This window comes from Anomalospiza imberbis, chromosome 13, assembly GCF_031753505.1.
Source record: "Anomalospiza imberbis isolate Cuckoo-Finch-1a 21T00152 chromosome 13, ASM3175350v1, whole genome shotgun sequence".
NCBI lineage: Eukaryota > Metazoa > Chordata > Aves > Passeriformes > Viduidae > Anomalospiza > Anomalospiza imberbis.
This window is the reverse complement of record NC_089693.1, coordinates 200,504-217,950: the sequence shown is the minus strand read 5'-3', so window position 1 is coordinate 217,950 and position 17,447 is coordinate 200,504. Positions and strand designations below refer to the sequence as shown.

The 17,447-nt window shown below is 62.4% G+C and overlaps 1 protein-coding gene across 2 annotated transcripts; it reads right to left on the bottom strand.

The window, feature by feature from the left end:
* Positions 1-549: 549 nt before the first annotated feature.
* FURIN (furin, paired basic amino acid cleaving enzyme) lies at positions 550-15,770 on the bottom strand. Of its 2 annotated transcripts, none has more exons than XM_068203399.1 (16): positions 15,557-15,770; positions 12,324-12,708; positions 8,628-8,726; positions 7,930-8,025; positions 7,260-7,388; positions 6,935-7,011; positions 6,492-6,580; positions 6,112-6,284; positions 5,015-5,227; positions 4,824-4,924; positions 4,605-4,708; positions 4,291-4,408; positions 3,202-3,381; positions 2,975-3,099; positions 2,447-2,563; positions 550-2,370 (listed from the first exon to the last, which is right to left on the bottom strand). In XM_068203399.1, exons 2-16 carry the CDS (start codon positions 12,501-12,503, stop codon positions 1,802-1,804), a joined length of 2,370 nt encoding a protein of 789 aa, XP_068059500.1. In that variant the 5' UTR covers positions 12,504-12,708; positions 15,557-15,770; the 3' UTR covers positions 550-1,801. The 2 variants fall into 2 exon arrangements, with proteins under 2 accessions (XP_068059500.1, XP_068059499.1); XM_068203398.1 differs by lacking the exon at positions 15,557-15,770 and adding an exon at positions 14,577-14,834.
* Positions 15,771-17,447: the final 1,677 nt, after the last annotated feature.

Here is a 17,447-nt window from a genome sequence, read left to right as displayed (position 1 = left end):
GAGTGATTCCGCAGAGAGGAGCTGCCTCTGTGATGGAGCGCAGCCCCAGCAGGCTCTTTTGTGGAGGCCGGGAGCCCGTGAGGAGCTCGGTGAGGCTGGGGTGAGCTGTGTCTGCAGCTTGGCCACAGCACGAGTGCGTCCCAGGTCCAGCCTGGCCATTCCTGCACCAGGGTGGTGCTAGACAGAGGGGCTGCAGCCGGGCCCCAGGCTGTGGTGAAGGGACCGAGCCTCGTGCTGTGGGAAACGGGTGCTAAGTCCCCAGGCTTTTCACACGTACACACAACAGCCCCATGCAGCCCGTTTCTGAATTGACTGCCCTCGATGCACATAAGCAGCTCGGGTGAGGGACATCTCCTACCCAGCACTGGCTACTGCCCACAGCCAGGAAAGGGCAGTCCCTGGCCCTGGGGGAAGGTCTGCAGGCAGGGCTCCAGCCCACCCCCAGCAGCCGCAGAGTAGATTTGGGTGCCCCTGAGGCCCACAGTCTCCACGGCCAGGCCACTGCCCCAGCCAGGGCACCCACGGCATACAGAGCACAGGCAGCGGAGCTGGTTTGCATAGTTCTGAACATTTAATAACTCAGTCTCTCTAGCGTTATATCCACATCCATTAAATTAAAAACAGGCTCAGGAGGCAGCTCCCGGCTGATTAAATTACAAGAAAAAATTACTGTGCACCAAAAAGTTGTTATAGAAAAATAGTCCTGTGGCCCCTGGCCAGTGGCTCCATCCACGGCTGGCGCAGGTGGGAGCCTACACCATGGCCCCGGTGTGCGGCGGCGGACGGCAAAGGGGCTCGTGGCACTGGCCCCCAGCCCACCAGGGAAGGGGCAGCAAGGAGAAGGGCTCCAGCGGGGAGCAGAACAGATTGTCACCAAGTGGGGGCAAGGCACGTTGGGGGGCGAGGGCTGCAGGAATGCTGGGCACTGCCCAGCACAGGCAGGATGCAGGCAGAGCTGGGGCAGTGCTGGCACTGGCGCTACCTGACAGTCCCAGCCAGCAGCACCTACAGCCCTCCCCAGGGGCAGAACACAAGGGGCCCAAGGCAGCCCCACAAAGCAGGAACTGTGCGAGGGGTCCCTGCCTAGGCTGTGGGCTGTGCCATGGGCACAGGGTCAGGCGGTGCCCAGCCTGATGCTCCCCGGTGCCAGGGCTCCTACCCGCTGCAGGCAGCGGCGGTGGGATGGGCAGGCAGTGGACAGCAGCAGCTGAGGCCTGGCCGTTATTGCTGTCAAAGGGCTCGGGTGGAAGCAGACAGGCCCAGGGGAGGTGACAGGGAGCTGGGACACAATGAACTGAGCCTGGGACACAGCTCCACAAGGGCCGAGGGTGGGAGGGGCAGGGGGATGCTGTGACACAGGCTGGGCTCAGCTCTGGGGGCAGAGCCACCCCTGCACCAGCCAGCCCACCTTGAGCCATGGCAACCCAGGGATTTCACACACTGCCCACCCTGGAAAACTCACAAGACCCCAAGCAGCAGTCATGTACCCAGCATGGGAGACGCTGCTGCCAGTGCAGGGCCAGGAAGTGTCGGGCCCCACTGCCACCAAACACCCCGGCATGGGGTACAGTATGGACACAGGGAGAGGTGGTGCAAGACTGGGACGGTGCTGTGCTGGGGATGGTGCCTGCAGGACCACGCCTGGCCACCCAGACTCGGGCTGAGGGATGGTGCCAGTGGGTGGGAGCCCCAGGCTGCTGCAGTGCAGGAAGGGGACAGGGGCAGAGTCCAGGGCCCCTCAGCCTCACCTGCCCCAGGCCTGCGGTGCTGGGCAGGGAGGAGCGAGGGGCAGGAGGGCTCATCAAAGGGCACTTTGGTCTCTGATGAAGGCAGTCCTCTCGCTGTGGGCCTCATAATCCTCACCGTCCGACTCAGAGGGACCCTCCTCCTGCCAGATGTCGGAGGGGAGCCCCTTGTAGGAGATGATCCCGCTGTCCAGGGCATACACCTTCACACCCCGCAGGCTGAAGCCTGAGCGTGCTTGCAGCACCAAGAAGATGGTGACAAAGATGATGACGATGAGGATGCAGCTGAGGCTGGCGATGAGAACAGGCAAGTTGACCGGAGGGGGGGCCTCAGCTGGTCCTTCGCCATCTGCCAGGGCAGGGGATGCACGGCTGCTCTGTGTCTGGTGGGAGCAGGAGAGGTCCAGGCTGCTGAAGTGGGAGTGTGCAGGACAGGTGAGGCACTGGTTGGGGCCAGGTCCCGCACAGGTGGCACAGGAGGGGTGGCAGGGCAGGCAGAGGTGGGGTGCAATGGGCTCCACGCTGTTCTCCAGGTTGTAGTGCGTGCTCTGGACACCAGGTGCGAAGCCAGGAGGGCAGTGCTTCAGGCAGCTCTTCTGGTGCAGGTAGTACCCCTCCTCACAGACTGTGGGACAGGCAGGGTCAGCATGGGCTGGGGGCTGATTGTGCCCGCACTCCCTCCCTGCTGTCCCCATACTCACCCACACAGGTCTGGCTGGGGGTCAGGGTCTTGCAGCCACTGCTCTCCAGCTGGTTGGAGAGGCTGGGCGAGTCGGTGGCCGTCCCATACAGCACAAGCGTGAACTTGGTAAGTGTGCCTGCAACAATGCAGGGTGAGGAACACAGAGGTGCCCACTACACCACCAATGCCCATGACAGGCACAGGGAGGGGGCTCATGCTGGTCCCCCATCCTGGCTGCCAGGGCACAGCAGGGCTGTGCCCACCACGTGGGAGAGTGTCTCTTGTGGGGCCATGCCCCTGCACAGGACTCCCAAGGGGCAGGGGGTCAGGTCAGCTGGCATGGGGTCTCCTTCTCCCCGGACTCCCACTGCCCCAGAGGGGCTGCAGCACCATCCCACATGCCCAAGTCCAGCCTCTCCCCAGCCACATCACCCAAAACATCCAAGATGTTACTGGCCCCCCAGCTCAGGAGCAGGGGTGGGGAAGCTGGGTGACTACACAGCTCACATTTTGGAGGGAGGCAGTGGATGCGGAAGCACACCCCTACCATAGTTCTTGGCATCACTGGTGTTCTCAATCTCCAGCACCCACTCCCCAGAGGGGTCCTCATCCCATGAGTGCGTTGTCATGAAGGCCCAGTCATTGAAGCCATCAGCCGAGAAGTCGTGGGGCCTGAGCAACAGAGGCAAGAGGTGGCTGTTAACACATCCCAAACTGACCAGTGTCAGCCTAGGCCAGGGGCCAGTCTGGGGCACCCCAGAGCCCAGCACCTACCTGGCAGCCAGGAGGGTGGAGCGGGTGCCCATGGGGCTGACCAGGTGGATGGCCAGGTCCCCCCGCCGGTTGTAGGACAGCGTCAGCCTGGCCTGCGCGTGCTCCAGACGGCTGATGTAGTTGGCTTTCCCCAGGCAGGCATCCACTTTCCGCCGTACCTCGAGACGCTTCCCAATGTCCCTGCCGAGGACAGGCAAGTGTGAAGCCAGTCCCAGACCAGGGGGACATTCCAGAGTCCCCATTCCTTGCTGTGGGGCTCTGCAGCTGTCCTGGGGACTGGGCACCAGGACAGCTAGAGCAGGAATCAAATCCACAGTGGGTCAGAGTGGCACCACCACTGTACATTCCCAGACGGGTGCAGGCAGGAGAAGGGGTGCCCCAGCTCTTGGGCACAAGGGGCGGGAACTGCGCTGCCCGGTGCTGCCTCCCCAGGCGCCACTCCATACAAGCCCTGAATAGGCCCTTTATTCATACACCGCAGGCCAGCTACACCCTGCATGGCACAGCCAGGGATGGGATGGGCAGGGCCGTCCCCATCCTGCTGCTGGTGTGTGGCCGCTCCCCCCACGATCTGGCCCTGATGCCAGCACAGGATGTGCCTGCTGTATCCACACAGGGCTCACTCCCCAGGGGGGTCAGGAGGGGCCCAGCCCTAGCTCCCTTCATGCACAGGAACATGATCCCCCCCCACCCAGGAGCCCCTAGGGAGTGCCCTGGCCACAGACAAGACTGCACATGCTGCACTGTGGCAGCAGCAGCCAAGCAGGAGTCAAAGGAGCTTCTGTCTGCCCCCTGAAAAGCCCCTCTGTCCAGGATGACTCGTGCTGGCTGCACCCCAACCGCAGCGCCCCAGTCTGCCCACATTCACTGGCCCAGCCCCACAGAGGGGAGGCTCATCAGGGACATCAGAGCTGATGGCTGGAGGTGCCTTTCCCAGCTCTCCCCAGGCTCTCGCAGGAGGATGCTCCAATGGTCTCAGCAGTTCAGTCGCCGAGATTCTCCCCACTCCCTGCTCTGGGTCTAGAGGCTCTCAAGCTCCTGTGCAGAACAGATGCCGAGTGATCCTCTCCTGGGCTCACCAGCCCATACCTGGGCTCTGCAAGGATGTCAATGACACACTTCCTCTGAGGTCCCACCGTAGTCCAGTTCTTGGCCAGGCTCACCATGGCCCCGGCATCCAGCAGGCCGTAGCCATACGAGTGGCTGACTGTGGACAAAGAGGGGGTCAGCGCCGCTCCTGGGGGTACCCAGTGAGGGATGTGTGCCTGGCCATACTGCATGCTCACTGGGCCATCCTGCCTCCTTCATCCCACAGGGCTGCCAGGGCACTCTGCCTCAGCACCCCAAGGCCAGTGGTACATGTGGGACTGGGAGACCCTGGTCCCATCCCAGCACCCCAGTACCTTTGCGGCCAACACCATTGGTGACCCAGTCATTGGCATTCAGGTGAGCTGGCTTCGAGGTCTGCACCACCAGGTGCTGCATGTCCCGCCAGGTCAGGTTCTTGCTGCAGGGAGACATGGAGCTCAGGTCAGTGCTACCTCCTGATGGCCCCGGGCAGGTCCACGTCCAGGTGCCACTGCTGCATGGGGCTGACACAGCCACCCCCGTCCATCCCTTACTTGGCTTCCAGGGCGAGGGCGATGATGCCAGCGGCCAGAGGTGCTGAGGCCGATGTCCCAGTGTGCAACTCGGTGCACTTCTGTCTGAGGTCAGTCGTCACCTGCGAGGAGGAGTGCCAGGGCAGGAAATGCTGCAGGCGCATCCCACCCCCTGAGCCCCTGGCCTGCGGACAGCAGCAGCCCCCACTCACAATCTGCTTCTCATTCTGGTTGCCACTGCTGTAGGTGGTGGCTAGGGTGGAGGAGCAGGCCTCGCTGTACCAGGGCACGTTGCCGTACTGGGTGGTGCTGCTGATGGACAGCGTGTAGATGCTGTTGGTGTAACCGTCACAGTTGCAGCTGTCATGCTCGCGGCCCCCATTCCCAGATGCCCAGACGAAGATGGAGCCCAGCCCGCCTCGGCCCTAGCAACAGAGGCACGGTGAGGGCAAACACCAACACTGCCACACACAGGAAACCCCAGGCTGGAGCTGGGGACAAGTGGGTGGCGCCAGCCTGAGTCGAACAGACAGGGCGGATGCAGCTGGGACACAGGGGACAGCATGATACCCCAGTCACAACCCACCAACCTGGGCGCCCTCACCACCACTATGCCTATGGAGCGTGTCCAGCACCATAGCAGAGATTCCAGGGCTGTCCCAGTGGGTGACACACCAGGCAGCAGGAGGCCCAGACAATGTGAGGATTCCAGGAGCACAAGTCTTTTTCTGCTCAGAAGTCACCTGGCCTGACTCTGTCTGCACAGGATTGCAGTGCCTAGCAGAGCTGTGGGAGCCCACAGCACAGTCCCAGCCATGTCTCAGCGCCCAAATGTGGCAGCTACCCTCACAGAGGACATGAGAGAGTCAGCATGGCACCACATGCACCCCTCTGTAAGGAATCCTGGGCAGAACATGACACAGCTCCCCAGGCAGGCAACACTGCCAGCACAAAGGGACAGTGGGGGACAATGAGTGGAGGAAGTGAGGGTGAGCATCTGTCACAAAACCAGAGAAGAACCAGGAGAGGGCTTGGGAGAGCAGGGACAGAGCATCCCACACAGGAGCCTTCACAGAGGTGAGATAACACCACATGGGAGGAGTCCTGACTCAGAGCCATCACACAGGAAGAACAAGAAAAACTAACAGAGCCTGAAAGAAAAACTAACAGAGCCTGATCCTAGAGATGGGCTGGACGATGGCTCATCCTGGGAAGGCCAGGCTAACAACCAGGGCACGCAGAGGGAAGGGAGACCTGAGGGGAGGGGAAGAATAAGGCCAGTGCTCCCCCAGCACACCCTCCTTCTGACCTGGCTGACCCCACGGAAGAAAGCCTCCTCTGCCAGCCGGGCCGGGCCATCCACAGTCTTGCCGTCGTCCTCAGGGCCCCAGCTGGCACTGTAGATGTGGATGTGGTTGGGATTGAGACCCAGAGAATGGGCCTCCACAGCGTCGGTCACTTCCCCATCCAGCATGCGCACACCTAGGGCCAGAGAGCAAATGTCACAGGCGACCGGCTGGGGCAGAGTGGCCACGGTGCCGCTGGTGAGAACCCTCCAACCACTGCTGCCACCTGTGCCACGGGCTGTCAGAGGGCTGCTGCAGCCAGCAGTGCCAGGGTCCCCAGCTCTGCTGCTGCTGCAGCCACTCAACACCCACAGCACCCGGCGCAGGGCAGGGCAGCACCCACCTCCGATCCTGGCATTGTATGCCACGCCAACACCACAGATGCCGTTGTTTGCCACAGCAGCCACTTCCCCAGCACAGCGCGTGCCATGTCTGCAACCAAAGTAGGACGAAGCATGCTCGTACAGGGTGCGAGGAGCACAGGGGTCAGCACCAGCTGCAGCCCCAGCAACCCCCACCCGGGCTGCCTCCTGTCCCCTCAAACCAGGTACCCAATGAAGGCTCCTCCATCTGCCCTCCTGCTCCAGAGCCAGGGCACTGAACAGCCCACACGGACTCTGGGCAAAAAAAGGACGCTGCTCACATCAAAAAGGGAGGTGAAGGGTTCCCCATGGGGCAGAAGTATGGCACCAGCCTCACAGCTTCCAGCGGCCTATGTGGGGTGGCACTGCACTAAGTCCCTGAAACACTTAGGCTCTGTATCTTCACCCCTCCCTCCTGCCTCACCTGTTGTCATTCATCTGCGTGTAGCGGGGCTGCGGGTCTGGGTCCTGGTCATTGACATCAAAACTTGCCCCTGGGTCCTGGAAGACAAATTGGACACTTGAAGACTATCTACCTCAGCCACCAAGCCCCACTGCCCTTACTCCATGCCTGCACTCCATGGCATGAGGCTGAGCTGAGCAGGGTGGGCAGGCTCCAATCCCATCTCCATGTCCCACCATGGTGGGCACCAGTCATGTACCTCACAGCTCTGGGGTTGCCCTGCATGGACACAGCTGCCCAGACCAGCCCCCATGGCACTCCACCCTGCACCGTCACCCAAACTCACATAGTTGGCCTCCAGGTCAGGGTGGTTCTTCTCAATGCCGTCATCCAGGATGGACACCACTATGCCCTTGCCCGTGTATCCCTGTTCCCAGGCCTGACGCACGTTCAGGTCCCGCTGGTTTGTGTTGTACTGCCAAGAGAAGCCTTGGCACTAGGAGATGCACCCAGCCATAGCCACTGTGATGGGCGTGTGCCCAAAACCCACCCAGCTCTCACCCCGCTCTTCTGTGGGTTGCGACAAGGAACCCCAGGGACCTGGGCACAGGGTTGGGCACAACTAGCTGAGAAGGGCTGCTCTGAAAGCAAGATTAAGCCCCAGCTTATGCCCAAGCTCCAGGAAGCAGGCAGAGGCAGGGACCCATTCCTGGGCTAGGCAAAAGGCTCCCAGTACCTCCCAGTCCAGTCCTAGCCCCCCTCCCCCCCCACCCCCCCCAGCCCTCCCAGCACTCCAGGCAGGAGCCACAGCTCTGTGAGCAGAGCCTCCTCCCTGGGGTGTTCTCATAACAGAGCACTGGGTGGCTGCCCCAGGCTTTCCCCCTTCTCCTCCTCCTCCCTCCTGCCAGCCTAACAGCAGCTGCTGCCTGACAGCAGTTCCTAGGTTGCCACATCTGTGTCCCCAAACTCACAGCCACAATCATGAGCACAGGCCCCTTTTCTCACTCGACACTCACCAGGTACCACTGCTGTGGGAACTTAGGGTCTGTGGGCTCCATGAAAATGTCTCGCTTGGTCCTGCGCTTTGCCACCTGCTGCTCCAGCCACTGCACCTGAGGGCAGAGAAGGTGTGGGTTCCCCTGCCGATCCCTCATGCCACCAGTTCCTCTTGACCCCAGCCCTCAGCCTGCCTGGAGGGGCCCTCCCTGGGAAGCTCACAGTCAGCTCTGGCCTGGCAGAGTATTGGACCTGTCAGAGCTACTGCCACCCTCAGTCCAGCCCTCCAGGCCCCCCTCCTGGTTGTACCCTGCAAAGGCTGTGTTCTAGTGGAGTGGGGCAGTCAGAGTGCCAAGCTCCGCTGAGACATGGGCTGCCAAGAGCTGCCACACCACACGCCTTCCAGGGCCCGGGCTGAAGCAAACAGCAGCCCCCACCCACACACCACTGCTCTGGGATCTGTTTATTGCCCTGCACACCTTGTCCTTCCTGCAAGTACACAGAGCTCTCCTGGGAACAGAGGCTCTCCTGGGCCCTGGGATTGCAACAACCCACATGCCAAAAACGCTGGCTCCACCAGCCCCCCCGCCCAACACACAGTGGGCTCCCACCCGCCTCTGCCAAGGAACGGTTAAGGCAGCCCTGTCTTGTGCCCAGCACTGGCTCACGTGCCTTTGTGAAGTGCCCGGGACCAAAGTCAGGCCCTCCTCGCCCGTACCTGCGGTTCCCTGGCCAAGCGGCTGTGCCAGGGCTGGTGGGGTGAGAGGGAACGCTTCACCACGCCGCGGTGCTGGAAGTGGTAATAGTCGCCAAAGATCTGCAACACAGAAATGCTGCTCGTGGGACAGACGTGACAGCCTGGTCTCCCTGATTTCTCTACACCCCATATATGCAATCCTGAGCTCCAGGGCTGCCATGCACAGGCTGGGCCCTCCACTCCAGAGTGGCTGCTATTATGTCCGGTACTCTGGGATCTCCTGTGAGAAGCTCCGGCAGCTGGTGACAAAGCAGCTGGGAAGACCCTGGAGTAGCAGAAATGCAGCTGCTGTGCATCTCACCCTCCTGCAGGTCCCCACACGGCAGCAAGTCTAACATTGTCCAAATAAACTGCTGCCCTAGCAGGAAGGCCCCAGGCAAGCAGTGGCAGAGAGGGACAGGCCTTTCAGAGTCAGCCTGTGAGAGACACCAGACTCAGGAGCCAAACCCACTGCTTCTCTCCTAGTGCCACCCAGCTCCTCCTGGAAGAAGGTCCTAGCCAGGGCAGGGTCTGCACCAGCCTCTGCACCTCTGGACAGGCTGCTGGCTTCTCCCCAGGTGCCCCATTGGAGCACTCATCCAGTGCCAGCTTCTACCTGAGGGACAGCCAGTTTCAGTGGGGCAGAGCAGGGGGCATGCAGGCATCCAACCCCAGCGGGGTCCAACTCCCACTGCCAAGCAGCCGTGCTGTCCTCGCCCCAGCTCCAGTCCCATGTGGGGACAGCCCAGACTGGGACTCCAGCACAGCCCAGCTGGGGCAAGACGGGAATCCAGGACAGCTGGTGAGGCCAGGAGGCCGTTCTGCCGCCCAGATGGTTATTTTTAAACCCCAAACCCTCTCCAGTGCTGTCATTTCCATATCCCCTCTTGCACATCCTGGGGCTGACGGACACAGTGGCCCCACCCTGGCCGCCCAGAGCCTCCCAGCCCAGCAGCCTGCCCTAACTGGGGAGAAGGGGACAAGCATGCACCCAGCCCCCCGTGAGTCACAAAGCCCGGGCAGCAGCCACAGGCAGGATCCAGCTGCCCAGGCTGTGCCACAGCTGGAGGGGCAGATGTGCTGCCAATTTGGACAGACTGGGCCAAGCAAGGTGCACCCAGCTGAGCACCCTCAGGCCCAGGGCAGCCGTCAGCTCTCCCAGGTATGCACTTTATCCCAAACCCCAGGCCTATTCCTCTGGCACACCATGTTCCCCAGGACAGCCCAGGATGCCTGTCAGTTCAGAGCCCTTGAGGAGGTGTCAAGGCACAAAGCCTCTGCACAGGGCTGATGGAGGAATGCGAGCTGCAGGCTGGTTGCCCTCCCTCAGCATCCCTCACCCCCTCCGGGGGTATGGACAGAGCCCAGATTGTTCCTGCACACACACTGCAGCTCTGACTGGTCATCCACCTGGATTAGGTTTGCACTGACACTGTGGTGGCAGCCAGGAGCTGGCCAGCCCACACACTTCCACCCTAATCTCCACTGTCCCTGTCCTCAGCAAGGACAAAGCCATCCCCCAGCACCACGTGTCCCTGGTGCCAGTTCAGTGCTGCTGCCCGACCCCTGGCCACAGCTCACAACTACCCTGGCCAGTCCCAGGGCTAGAAGGCTGCCTGTATGTCTGACCACGGTGCCGGGAGTGGAGCAACATGCTGGACCTGCAGCCCAGTGGTGTGGGAGACAGGACCACCCCCTCCCAGGATGGCACTGTCCTGTGAGCACAGCCCAGGGATGGCACCATCAGTGTCCTTCCCTGGTGAGCCCAGTCCCAGCAGTGGGGGGCAGTGCCTGTGCTCCCTTCTCTGCACAATCCCAGCAGTGCAAACCCCTACACACCCACCTCACTGACACATGCAGCCTCCACCTCTGACCCACGACCCCCCACTGTTCCCTGTGTCCGTGTCCTCCCTCAAGCCCTCCCCAAGGCCACTGGAGCCAGTCATGGGCCCTCTGCCCGAGGTGCCACTGGCTACCATTCCATAGGCAGCAGCATAGCCGTGGGTATGCCAGGACAGTGCAGCTTTGGGGACAGTGTCCAGACCCCAGGCTGAGGCCAGGATCCTCTCACATAAGGACACTGGGGCCCTCTTACTGGGGCACTGCCAGATGCACCCAGTCCCCCCACTCCCAGCCTGGTTGCATATCCTGTCCCAGAGGCAAACACTCCCAGGAGCAGCAGTCCAGAAACCTGCAAGGGAAAGCCAGGCTCTTTCCAGCCATGCTCTTCCCACTGGACTGCCACGACCCGTCTGCAAAGCCCTGGCCAGCCAAACCTCGTCCCGCAACGCAGACAGTGGGAGTGGGACAGGCTCCAGAACAGGAGAAAACATGCCCAGACCAGAAGCTCCGGCCACAGCCTGGGCTGCTGCAGCACGTGGGGCTCTGCTTGCAAGGGCAGGCTCACTGCTGTGAGGGGACGGGGAGCCGGGAAGAGGTGCCAGCCTTCAGGCGCAGAACCACGGTGCGGGGAGAAGACAAGGGCAGAGCTGGCACAGAGCCTCTGTGGCTCACAGGGATGGAACTCATGACAAGCCTGGGCTCTCAGCTGAAGCACAAGGCCCTGCACTGTGGAGATGAAGCCACAGAACCAGTGCCCCTTGGCCCTGGCAGCCAGGCCTGGGACCAGGCACCACAGCATGATGGGAAGCACTGCCAGGAGCAGGCTGATGGTACCTCAGCCCCATCCCCACTCCAAGGGGTCTCATCAGCAGAGATCCAGGCTGGTGGGACATGCCACTCTCCCATTCCCCTATGCATGGCAGCTGCCTTGGTCTGACAAGTTCTTTCCCCTGAGATCTGCTCTGAGCCACTTCCACACTGACAGCAGCTGCCTAAGGCAATGCCATGGCCCACCAGCATGGACACCCTCACTGAGGCCTAGCCACAACCCCCACAGCTCACTCCTATGACACAAGTTCCAGAGGGCCCTGAGTACCCAGTGCCCATGCAGGGCTCCTTTTGGGTGTCAGGACAAGGTCCTGCTGGCTCCTGCAGCAGACACCTTCCCACTGCTCCCAGCAGCTGCTCACAGAGAGGTCCTGACACCACAGCCACTAGTTGTGCAATTTCCTCTGGGATTTCACCCTGCACTTCCTTCCTGGAGAAACAGCTCACTCCCAGCACAGACACGCATACTGCCTGGTCACTGGCTGACAGCAGGGAAAGCTGAGAGTTGAGGGGACTCCCCTGCTGACACACCTTCTGTCAAGGACAGTTTAGGAGTAAGAATACACAGCTGCTATCAGACCTTCTCTGAAGATAGCTCAGAGGCGCTGCTGCCGTCCCGCTGAACCAAGACCATGCTGCACTGGGCAGCTTGCTGTGGGAAGCAACAGTGGAATCTGGAAGCCTTCCCATCCATCATCACACAGCACTTCCAGTCCAGGTCCTCACACTAGGATGGGCTTTTCCTCCTTCCCCATCCAGCAGGCAGTGTGCCACACCATGTCACCAGGAGGTCCCAGTGACAGAGGGAGACCCTGGCCCCATACGGGTAATTGCCACCATCGAGTCAAGGCAGCAGATGCTGGAAGGCCACAGCAAACAGGCACAAACACAGTGGCCCTGCTGCCAAAAAGAGCGGGCCCCAAGCCAGCTCTGGGACTAAACTCAGCGCCTGCCCAGACCACGTCAAAGAACACGAGTTCAGTGAGAAGAGGGAAGCAGGAGACTTACCGGGCCTAGGTTGAGGAATCCATGCTTCCTGGCCAGCCTGTCAGCCTCCTGGGGTCCTGCAGGGACGAGCACAGCCCAGGTGTTGGTGTAAATATGCTGGGCCAGCACTTCCTGGTCCAGGAGAGTGAGGGCAACCACCAGAGTCCAGAGCAACAGCAGCGAGCAGGGCCTCAGATCCATCAGAGTATCGGGGTTCCTCGAGCTGGGGAGCAGGAGGGTCCCAGGAGCAGGAGGGTTCTGGGAGGAGCAGGTCCAGCAGCCTCCCAGCGTCAGCACTCCGAGGCACACCAGCCTCTCTGCCCTACTGGTCCCAGCTCAGCCCAAGCCCACATGGGGCCAAGCCCACAGAAGCACAGGAACACACCATCCAGGACAGAAGCACGATCTGCAGAGACAGGACAGAGGTCATGCCCAGGGCACCTTTCCTCAGACCTCGGGAGGGCAGGCTGCACACTGTGACGTGGGTCAGCCAGTGGGCAGGGGGCCTAGCACACAGCACTTGCTGCCCCCCACGGCACACTGACAGCCAAGGAGCCGCCGGGCTTGGCCGTATGCCCACATGTCTGCTCCTGCGTGGAGATGCTGTTTACCTTGCCTATTACCCAATGTTTGCTTATAAAACATGGAATTAACCAGGAGGAGAGGAGGGCACCAAAGGAGGGGAGAGGCAAGGCAAGAGAGACTGCTGTGCCTCCTGTTGCCACTACCCCTGCTCCAACTGGGATGTGACTATCTGGGTACAGAGGTGGGAGCGACTGAGATGGGAGGCCTGCCTCTCCAGTCCCAAGGAGAGACCAAAGGAGATGTCCCCACATGCTGTGCAAGGAATCCCAGCAAATTGAGAGATTGGTAGGAGACAAGTCAAGGGGAGCTCCTGATCTCTAGCAAACCTGTAGGCTCTCTTCTCCACAGCCATTGACCAGGCAGTGCCTGGCAGCCATGGCAAGCACTGCGCTGCCTGTTACCAGCAGCAGCTCAGCTCTGCCCTTCCTCTGGAGCACAACATGGTGACACCAGTGTGACTCATCCCCACAACCCGGTGGAAACCAGGACCAGGAAAAGGGGCACACCATCACCTCCAGCATGAACCCAGGGATGCCCAGGAACAGCTCACACTTTGTGGGGCGGCAAAAGCAAAAACTTGTAGGTAAAGAGCAGGGAATGACCCACCCAGTGTAAGAGAGCCCACAACATGATGGTGTCAAGGTGAGCTCCACACCCGGAGCTCCAGAGGAACCCTGGAATATCTGGTCATGCTTCAGAGACAGCTGGAAACGTGAGAGCCGGCAGTGCCCAGAGGAGCCACATCCCCCTCCGTCTAGAAGTGGCCACAGCGAGCTGGCAGCCTGCGGCACTGCCAGAGGAGAGAGCTCCGAGCAGCCGCCGGAGACCCCGCCATAGGCTACGGCACAGACCGAGCAGCGACTCTGGCACAGTGGGGTTTCCCCATCAGCGACCACACCTCGGCCAGCCCCGGGCCAGACCGCCCCAACAAAGCACCCAGAGCCGTGAGCACCCGCCGGAGGCTGTACGGGAGCCCCGGGTGCCAGACTGTCAAGGCTCTCAGCCCAGTACGGCACAATGGAACACTATCTGCCATGCTCTACCAGTGCACTTGCCAATACCTGGCCGTTTCCCCACCTCGTTGGTCCCGGAGCCAGCAGCCGTCCCGCTCCGGCGGTGACCGGTGCACGTGGGGACAGTCTGGCCGCCGGGGGAGAGCCCGGACCCCGCGGCGCCTTCCCACCGAACCCGTCGCCAGCGAACCCCCGCGTGCTGGGACGGCCCGGCCGCCGCACCCAGCCCGGAGCCGCGCTCCCGGCTTCGCACCGCGGCCCGGGCTCGCTGCCCAAGGACCCAGCCCCGCACAGGAGCAACCCAGCGGCCCCGGGCCGAGCGGCGGGCCCGGGCCTGCACGCGGGGGGCGGCTCCAGCGGCGGAGCTCCGGACGGCGGCGGCCGGGCTGGGACGCGGCCTGGCTCCCCCTCGGTCTCCCGCAGCGGCGGCTCCGGCTGTCCCTGCCGCAGCTCCGAGAGCGGCCTCCCGGCCCCCACGTCGCTCCCGGGGACCGCCGGGCCCGCACATCCCTGCCGGCAGCGCCCTAAGCCTGGGGCTGCCCAGCGGCTGCGGCCCCGCCGGTCGCCCCGGCCCCTCCGCCGCCCGGGTCCCGTCCGGCAGGGCCGCCCCAGCTGTCAAACCGCGGTCGCCGGCGGGTCGAGCCACCCCAGGCCGATGCTGGTCCCGCGTCCTTACCGCGCGGCCTGCCCGCTCCGTCCCGTCGGCAGCCGGGCCCGTCTGTCGGCGGCGCCGCGTCACGCCGCGGGGCGCCCGGAGCGCCCGCCCCGGAGCCGGGCCCGGCCCAGGCAGGGGCGGCCGGGGCGGCCGGCGGGGCCGCTTGTTTACGCCGCGCAGCTGTCAGCGCCGCCCGGCCCCGCCCCGACGGCCGAGCCACCGGCCCCGCGCGGTTCCCTCGGCACGGCACGGCCCGGCCCGGCCCGGCCGCCGCTCTGCCGGGCGCCGCCGGATGCCGTCACCGCCGCCCGCCCCTCCCGTCCCGTGCTGCATCGCCGGGTCCGGCACGGACCCCCGGCAGCCCCTCCGCGCCTCCCGCCGGGGGCACCGCCAGTATCGGGGCCGTTCCCCGTCGCCGATACCGGGCACGGCCCGGGGCTCTGCACGGCCTCTCCTGCAGCCGAGCATGGGGCTGTCCTTGCCACCGGGGGGTACCCTATGCCAGCCCAGGCAGGAAACCTGGATCTGTGCTGTGAGAGCCGTGAACCCCCGCCATGGGCCCGCGGCAGTGACCGGGGGTGTAAGGGTGCCTGCAGTGAAGAGCACGCAGAAGATGCTCCGTCTCCCACCTGCTGCACCAAGTGGTGCGTTATGCTGTGACACGGGGCTGGCAGGACATGAGTGCTGCCACATTAGCCTGTTCCAGCCCTGAGCAGACCCCAGAGCAGAGAGTTCCCCAACCAGGCTGTGGGAATCACACTTCCCATGAGGTGCATGAGGTTGGTGTGCAACAGCCTGACAGAGAAGCTGTCTGGTAAGGAATAACACAAGGAAAATCTATCAGCCCTGTTTCAAGAGAGAGACTTCCACCAAGGAGGAAAGGTGAGAAGTGAAACACACAGCTTCAGTCATTTGTAAAGAACAACCCGCTGTGGGCATGAGACCATGTCATTAGCAACACAAATGCAGCAGAACCCAAAGTGACCTGAACCCAAACTGACCTGAATCCTCCACACCTGTGATGAGTCTGGCAGCTTGGAGCAGGAGCAGGTCCTAGTGCTCTTTCCAGAGAAAAGGAAGTCACTCAGATACCATTATCGAGATCGTGAAGCATTAGCAATCACACAGGAAACAGTCACCTTGGTAACCGAGATGCTGAGAACAGCCCAGAAAATCTAGCACAGGGCAGGTTGCTGTGCTAAAGTGGGTTAGTTCTGCAGGGCAGCACCCTGGCCACAGGTATTCAGGCTGGGCTGACCCTGGCATCCAGCCCCAAGTGCTGCACCAAAGACCACCTGCCACAGGGGCTGTGGTGCCCCAGGCCCACCTTCAGGGCCACAGTCCTGCCAGGGGGAGAAGGCACCCACCAGACAGGCAACACTCACCAGTGTCACTGCAGCATGCTCAGGAGTCGTCCCTGTAGCCAGCAAGCCCAGGCCTGCCCTTGGGGGCACAGGGAGCCAGCTGTGCCCCATGGGGTTTTATGGAGGATGCACGGACAGGGGCAGGTCCGGAGCTGGAGTCCGGACCGGTGGTGGGAGGGAGGATGGGACGCAGGGTGCCTGTCCCACCCATGAACTTTATCTCTGGATGCCTCCTTTGGGCGCTGGCAGCCGTGCCTAGGCAGGTGAGGAGCTGCTGCACGCAGCCCTGTGACATGAGGTGCTGAGAGGAGCTGACAAAGGGCCCTTGTCACCACGGGCTTATCGCAGTGCTGCGGGGCAGGCAGGCAGGAAGCACCGCGCTCTTACGCAAACCACTGGCCTGGGACCCGCGCTGACCCCACAGCCCTGCCAAAGAAAACGCCAGGGTCGGGAAGCACCTGGCTGCAGGTGGCACATCGCCACGGACAGGGAAGAGACCCACTGTCCCAGCAGCCCCTGGGCCCAGCTGCAGAAGGAGCAGAGAGGGGCCGCCAGCATGGATCTGAGCGGCCTCACAGGGCTGCCGGGCACCCCTCTCTGCCCCCAGCCACGATGCAGCAAGGGGGTGAAACAGCTACTGCTGCACATCTGCCAGGCACAAACCCTCCTCTCAGACTTGGGGAGCATGGCTCAGAGGCACCAGCGCAGCCCAGGAGACAGCAGGAGCAGCTGCTCCATGCGGCAGTGCCCAGCAAACTGGCAGCACTACTGCCAGCCAGTTGTACTGTCCCGTCCTGTGAGGTCTGTCCTGCCAGAATCCCCTGGGGTTCTCACTGCGGCCACAGGAGCCAAACTGCTCACTGGGGGTGGGAGAGTCCCCCACACTCCCCTTCACTGAGCACATTGTGGTGTGGCTTGGCTGCACACACAATCAACAGGAACCCACTTCCATGGAAAAATCAGGTTCATTTTTAGCTTTCAGGTTGCAGAATACAACTGCCCATCTGCCCAAGCTCCCTGGGAAACAGAGCAGCATGGGGCTGCACCCCTGCCTGCAGGCACCCCAGCCTGGGGGACCTGCAGGATTGCAGGTGAAAGCAGCTAGTGAATGGGCAATAGCAGGAAAAGGGCAGAGAGCCCACACAGAGAAACCAGCAGAGAAAACTAAGTAGCAGGCAGCAACAGCAGGCAGAAACTTCTTGATGCACCAAATCAATACCAGAACGTTTACCCAGCACAGAGCAGCCTGCTCTGCCCCCCATGCCAAGAGAGGTGAGCCCACAGTCCCTCTGCTGTGCAGTCCAGCCTTCTCCCTGCACACATCCTCACACTCTCCCAAAGCTAAGGCTGCAGTCCCCTTCCCTGGAGTCTCCCCAGTCCATCCCCTCCCTTCCACACTGGATACTACCAGCAGGCCCTTTGGTGCCGAGCGAGCTGAGAACGCCGTGGCCCAGGCAGGATCTGTGGTCCCCAGGTCCAGCTGGCTCCAGCAGCTCTACTCATCTCTGATTCCCAGACACAACATCTC

Excerpts from the sequence above, each read along its gene's own strand:
- FURIN (XM_068203399.1), bottom strand. The coding sequence starts at position 12,503 with ATGGATCTGAGGCCCTGCTCGCTGCTGTTGCTCTGGACTCTGGTGGTT. Across the intron at positions 4,925-5,014 it reads ACCAGAATGAGAAGCAGATT|GTGACGACTGACCTCAGACA; the intron begins GTGAGTGGGGGC and ends TCCTCCTCGCAG. Across the intron at positions 4,709-4,823 it reads GCCCTCGCCCTGGAAGCCAA|CAAGAACCTGACCTGGCGGG; the intron begins GTAAGGGATGGA and ends GTCTCCCTGCAG.